The sequence below is a fragment of the Aptenodytes forsteri genome, unplaced genomic scaffold (assembly GCF_000699145.1).
Source record: "Aptenodytes forsteri isolate BGI_AS27 unplaced genomic scaffold, ASM69914v1 Scaffold15, whole genome shotgun sequence".
NCBI lineage: Eukaryota > Metazoa > Chordata > Aves > Sphenisciformes > Spheniscidae > Aptenodytes > Aptenodytes forsteri.
This window is the reverse complement of record NW_008795129.1, coordinates 22,509,223-22,516,349: the sequence shown is the minus strand read 5'-3', so window position 1 is coordinate 22,516,349 and position 7,127 is coordinate 22,509,223. Positions and strand designations below refer to the sequence as shown.

General features: G+C 39.7%; 1 protein-coding gene across 1 annotated transcript in view; it reads right to left on the bottom strand.

Annotated features, from left to right (window-relative positions):
- The window catches only part of HTRA1 (HtrA serine peptidase 1), a 35,901-nt gene extending 35,513 nt beyond the window's left edge, over positions 1–388 (bottom strand). Inside the window, exon 1 of the mRNA XM_009278106.1 lies at positions 332–388. Within this exon, the coding sequence (XP_009276381.1) occupies positions 332–388 (57 nt within the window). The remainder of the gene's footprint in view (positions 1–331) is intronic.
- Between the last annotated feature and the right edge of the window lie 6,739 nt (positions 389–7,127).

Genomic DNA, 7,127 nt, shown 5'->3' with positions numbered 1-7,127 from the left:
CATCCCCACTTCCCCGCCGTCTATGTCTTTTTGGGGCAAACTTAAATGGTCCGTAACCGCAGGGAGCTGTTAAACTTGGCGTTGAAAGGCGCGGCCGCGGTGCAGCACCAAAAACCCGACAGACGGATTAAGAACGGCGGAAAGGCTGATAACGGGCTCCTGCCAACAAGGGGGGTGGAGCTGAACGCTCTTCCCCACTTAAGGAATTACGGGAAAGGCAATCTAAAGTCAGCGTCGATAACATTTCTGTCTGATAAGAAGATGGGTGGAAGAGCAGATGCGGAGGGCAGGGCCGCCAGGCGGTCCCGTGGTAGAGAGAGTAAAGCGATACATGCAAATGTATGCAAATGTCAGGCATCCCCGCCGGGAATGGCAGGTACTCCCGCATGCGGCGACCCGAGGAATTCCCGGCTCGGAAAGGACTTGGGAGGCGATGGCCGGCGCTGAACCGCGCCTCTGGTACCCAAAGGCACCGGGAATCGGAGGAAGGCTGCTCCCGGGTGGCTTCTGCTCGCCCTCTCACGTCACCTGAGGTTCTCAGAGCCTCAGGGTAAGGTGGATACTGGCAATTAGCAGAAGGTTAATCAACCGAAAGAAAGGAAAAAAAAAAAACACAAAACAACCAAATCCCTAGCCTTCCATCATCCCACAAGCGGGCTGATCCGATTTATCTGGCAGCTGTGCAACCGCCAAAACCCATGGACAGAGGCCTCTTCGCCATATGCTCTTTCAGCACATACAAGGTGGTTTGAAAGGCAGTTTAATTACACACAAGTACCTTCCGAGGGAAAAGACATCGTTTCCAAAGCAAGTAGGGAAAGATATAACAAGAACTAATAGCTGGAAATTGAGCACAGCCAATTTTTTAATTATGAGCCGATTAAACTTTTGAACAGACTACCAATCTGTAATTATTTAAGTGCATCTTTATCAGGCACCCGATAACCAAGGACCTAATGAACTTTACAAACCGTTAGGCAAGATGAAATGCTGTTAACTGTTGGATGAGCTGCGACTAAGAAATTGAGGATGCCAGCAACTACATTAATACAGAAGAATAAAAAGTCTTTTCTCCTACAAAAAGTGGAATAATCTTTGACAACGAGCCACCTGAGCAGGTGGAAGCAGCATCCCAGGATTGTCAGGATTCAAACCTAATTGTTCCAGGGAACGTTATAAAATCTTATCAAACTGTGACCACAAAACAACAAACGTGCAAAACTTACTTAACTGCTTGGTTACCACCTGAAGGTGGGAAACCATGTAGACTCCAACGTTCCCAATAAAAGCTCCAGTATGAACCCCTTACATCTGCTGTTTTCCAATAACTTCTATGCTGTGCAAGAAAAGAGGTTTCAGGAGAATTGCTTGATTTCAGAAGTGACCAAAGTAGTAAAGTAGTAATCTGGAACAATTCACAGCAAAACTTCTTTAGTATTAAAATCATTACAGTGTTAAAAAGTCTAAGAAAAAGTTTAAAAACGTTTATAAGTTTAAATATTTTTAAATGTATGTGTATATATAAACATATATATAAAAAAAATATGGATAGATATAATGGTAAAGTGTTTCCAAATTATTATTTGTTTATCCATTACTTATTGGCTACTTTTAATAAGCTTTGGGGTTTGTTTTGGGTTTTTTTTGGTTTGGTTTGGTTTTCCCTTTACTTTTAAATAAAGACAAGTCTTTAAGGAAAGATGAACAGTTTTTAGTTAAAAGAAAAAAGAAATACAGGTTCAGAAAAGATCTTATAAGCTCCCATTTGGAAGCAGGAGCAAAATATTCGAAGACCAGTGAATTACTGTGGTGTTTAGTCCTACCCCGCCCAGAAAGGCTATCTGCTTTTCTATCACTGTGCCTTTGTCAGATAACTTACTGTTTGAAGCCATTGGAGCCTTGTCTCCGGAGGGAGGAAAAAAATTACATGCCGTGGGAAACCTCCTTGCTCAGTCATCCTCTCTCCGTGGATGTTTGTGTCTTTTTTAGCTTGGTATCCCTTGATACCGATCACTCTATGCAGCAAAGGCAAGGCATGAAGGGAGGCTCAAAACACATTAACAAAAGTCCCGTTGACAGAAACCCACTTGGAATGGTTATAGTTCAGTACGTCAATACCCTGGTTCAAAATCTAAGTAAAGTGAAAGCATCCTTACCTCAAGAAAGGATTAATTAATCAATGAAAGTACAAAGTGTTTACTTAACTGTTCATCTTATAAAGTTTGCACATCTTAAGCTAAATATTTAACTACTTCAAGAACTACTGCAAGTTTATAGTGGTCTCACACAAAAGTTTGAAACACCAGTTGAGTATATTTATCTTTTCAGTGATGTATCGTTCTTTTTTTGCACCATTTAGCCAGCACTATCAGCTTCAAGCTCTTTTGCAGACTACTAAAGACCTGTAATACACTAGCCAATATTGTTTCTTAAATAAATAGCACAGAAAAGGGAAGTACATTTGTTAATAGACAGTCAAGGGTTAAACTCTGCAAAGGAAATAAAATATATCCCAAGGTGTTATGTGAAAATCATTAATTAGCAGTTCACTTTCAAATAAGTGGACTAGTATTGAGGACCTTCTGCTGTTACATTTTTTGTTTCTTAAACCAGGTAAGGATGTGAATCTTCTATGAGTATTAAAACCATAATATTTTATAATACTAATTTTATAGGTTTCACATGGATGCACAAAAGACTGGACCTCCCCCCCATCTTGCTTTCCAGAACAGCTGAGATAAGCCTTTGGGGGGGTTAATAACTTAGTTTACTGAAAAATATATTTGTTAATTACCTATCTAATCTGTGCAGAAGTGCCTTACACCTGAAAGGCGCTATAAACCCAGAAATTATTATTTCTCCCCCATCATAACGTTTTCAGACAAAATGGGTATTCAAGCCAGAAGACATTTATCAATACTCATAAGAGGCTAAAAATGTGGTCTGAAAAATACTTAATAACTTAGTTTACTGAAAAATATATTTGTTAATTACCTATCTAATCTGTGCAGAAGTGCCTTACACCTGAAAGGCGCTATAAACCCAGAAATTATTATTTCTCCCCCATCATAACGTTTTCAGACAAAATGGGTATTCAAGCCAGAAGACATTTATCAATACTCATAAGAGGCTAAAAATGTGGTCTGAAAAATACTCACACTTGAGAGATTCCGCTAGTAAAATATTTCATCTCTTACTTTTCAAATGGAACTCGATGGTAGGAGGCTCCATCTAGAGATCACATACTACAAATTCTTCTAAAGGAATGAAAGTTTTGATATTGCTGTCAGGGATCCAGAATTTGCCCCGACATTCGGCCTCAGCCCTGCTCACAGTAGGGGTCAGGGCAGAAGAGATTGGCCTTTCCTGCAATATATTGCAGGAAAGTATGCTTTATATTACCTATTACGAAAGCAAGTTTTCCTGGGTGCCCAGGAAGATGCTGCCATGTTACCCAAGATGTACCATTTACTGCCTTTGAAATCTCAGTTTCGGAAAGAAGCAAAACGCCCTGTGGTAAGAGCGGCTACCTCCAGTAGCTTCCTGGGCAAAGGAGGGAGCGAGAGAAGCCAGCAGCACTTGCCGCAGGATTCTTGCATCGCTGCTGCACATGGGGGACAAGGAGGTGGCTTTGGAGTGAGCATCTGGGCACACGTGGAACGGGTGGGAAGCAAGAAGCAAGCAAAGGATGAAAAAAAAAGAGTACACTTGGCAGGAGAGAGAGGGGTTAACACATCATAGTCTGGGGCTAGAAGGATCCTGGCCAGAAAAGAGGATGGGGGAAGTTTGAGATGGCCAGAATGCCTATATTCTGAGCAAACTTAACAGCTTGGACTTTGCAGAAAGCTTTCCTAGGTTTATTATGACTATGTTATCATTTTGCTTCATTCACTAATGGCTTTCTCCCAGATTTTCTGTGGGAAAAAAGTATGCTGTCCTGCATACTTTTGGCCAGGATGTAACAACCCTACCCCCCAAAAACCCAGGACTTCTCTACCTTGTGGGTCTTCTCTATCTTGTTAAACAAAGATTTACTTTTTTTTTTTTTAAAAAAAAAACCCAACAAGACCAAACCTTTTTAAAAATGTATGCTGGATTCATTGCTACATACAGAAAAAAATGCCATTACTTTGAAAGAGAATGGCTGCAAACCAGGGAATTTAAAACTACATATTCTTTTCCAGATGTGAACTCAGCCCTGGTGCTTGACAAGCATAGCTGTTGGCATAATTTACAAAATAAGTGAACAATCAGGGTGTCTTTTGTAAAGCCTCACATGAAACCAAGCAACCTGCCCCAAGAAACAATTGCCAATCTGAACAAATTAAATATGTATTTGTGTGCAGATGGTTTTTCCTTGATGTCAGAGGGCAATCCTACAACTAGGAGTGCAAGTATTACACTGCAGGCAGGGACTGTAAAACAAGCGTTGAAACTTCATAGTTAACTTAATCTTAACTTAGAGAAAACAAATGTGCTGCTCTGAAAACAGCAGTTGACACCACCTATTGAGAACAGACATTACTTAGGTGTCCTGATGTGCTCAGTTATCATTAGCAGAATGGGGGCAATAGGAATGTAGTGCAGCAGAGTGGTTTAAATTCTTAAAAGATGTGTTCACTATGCATATTGATATGCAAAATTACAGTGCCGACAGTAATTTTAAATGCAAATCCCTAATTGCAGTGCCAAAGGTACCACTTTGAAGAGCCATATTCAGCTACTACTGCACCATTACGTAGTGCCTCCGCAAATGAGTACCAGTTTCTTTTTCTCAGAGGTGTTGCACAGAAAATCTGAAGTGAAAAACCAAGGCAGACATGATTCAGTTACACAGTAGGACTCACAGTTAACTTTTCCAGACAGTAGCCTTCGTTACTTCAATAGAAGATCTCAGAAGTACTTTAGCAGCTTACTGGCTTGGAGCACCAAATAGTTATATAGGTTGTGCTCCAAAATACAGATGAATATTAAGACATTAAATAAAACTGATAAAAGGTAAAACTATACATAGCACAGAGGGCTTCAATTTTTTAATTTCATTTTAACTTTTAGACCAGAAATGCCCTGTCCAAATTTCCCCTTCTTTCATTTCTTCCCTCTCTCCCACCTCAAATTAATATGGAATCTTTATAAGAACAGTAATATTTCTGTCCCACACCTTCAGCGGGCACCTTTTTGGTGTGCTCACTAATTTCTCCATCCATTATAATGTAGACTTCCTATAAAGCCTAAAAAAATTAACCTTTTAATATCAACATTTTCTACAAATACAGCCATTCTTATGACAGGAGATACAGTGTGATGCCGTATGCACTTTTACCTCATTTCTATATAGAATTTTGACTTCTGAACCTATATATGCAATTGCAAAACCTCAAAGTCAAAAAGTAAAATTATTAAAATGGCAGCTCAGTTAGTAAAGAATGAAGTTTCAAACTGGTTAGGTCCCCTCCTTCAGTCTGTGGCCCCAGTTACTCTGGTCTACCTCCAAACTCATATCTTCGTGTCGCATTACTTTGCCTACCAAAAGCAGCAGAGATGCTTCCTTTCCAGTCCAGCAGTCAAAGAGGTTGCACTCGGTTGAGACATTTTAAAGGTCCTTCTGACCAGCTGCATCATTCTGGATAACCAGTTTCCCAGGTACGTTCCAGAGTTTTTAAACTGCAGTGATCGAAAGACAACTTGCTCAGCTCAAGACGTCTTAGTACAGAAAGTTACTGCCTTACACTGCTAGACATACACGTCTTTCAAGCAATAATTAACGTTTTGAGCATGCACATTTTATACAATCATCTAACACATACTTGCTTTTCATTCAAAAAAGGTGGCTCTTATCAGACTGAATATCTAGCTATTAGCAATAGGTTTCTCTTGTACTAGTTTATCATGGGAAAACATCAGTTCTTTATCGTCGATATATTTTATTAGTGCTGTGGTTTGAGTTTGGCTACTTTGTAGTATGAACAAGCAGATTCTCCAAAGTGTCAGTTCTTCAATTTCTTCTTTTTCAACTATTTTTTACTATATTCTGATTGCCTGTAATTGCTCTCCACAGTCAGTAGCATCATGAGAAGCCTCACACTTTCATTATTCACTGCACAAATTAACGGATTATTCACTTTTTTCCTATAACATCATAGCTTCCTCAGGAGTAAACTGGTATCATAAACAAGAACAGCAGGGAGAAAGGGCGATTTTGTTTTGTCATCAACCACTTTGCTGCCATTGCTATTCAAAGCTTACAAGGAGCAAGAGTTTTAAAAAAACGTTGTGTAGTCCAGTGACTTAACAACTGGAGTTTCAAAATTAATTTTTAACATTCAGAAATATACTTAAAAAGTAAAAGCCCGACCCGGATCATTTTTAAAGGTAGAGCATGACCTCTAGGTGGTGCTGACATCCTGTCATTCCATGAGGTTAAGGCATATGCCAGTTTATTAAACTGTATTCTGGACCGTTACCCTTTGGCAGTTACCTTCAGGCATGCAGATTGCAGGTTTAGCAGTTAAATTTCTGCAAATTTCTTAATGTAATATGGTGGGTTTAAATCTATAACCATAAAGAATAATTCAATTCCCTCTTCAGTAAAGGGGCAATAGCAAGTTCATAGCAAATGAAAACAGGCAAGACAGCACACAGTAAGACAGAGCATCCAAGCCCTTTCAGGGACCACAGTTCAGGTCTCAACAGGCTGTAAAAAATAACTTAGGATTTTTATGAAAATAATTAGAGGGTAAAAAAGTTGAAAGCTAAACAGCAGAGGTGCATGCGATAAGATAGATGAACTGGAAATGGTATTTTCAGTTCCTTTAAATGAGTTTATGAGTTGCAGCCAGTTTATTTTTTAAATATTTATTCTGACATTTTTTACTAGGAAGAGTAAACTGTATTGCTGTACATGGATCAGAATCATAGAGAGTTGGGGTTTGGAAGGGACCTTTAAAGATCATCTAGTCCAACCCCCCTGTCATGGGCAGGGATATCTTCAACTAGATCAGGTTGCTCAGAGCCCCGTCCAGCCTGACTTCGAACGTTTCCAGGGATGGGGCATCCACCACCTCTCTGGGCAACCTGTGCCAGTGTTTCACCACCCTCAGCGTAAAAAATTTCTTCCTTATATCTAG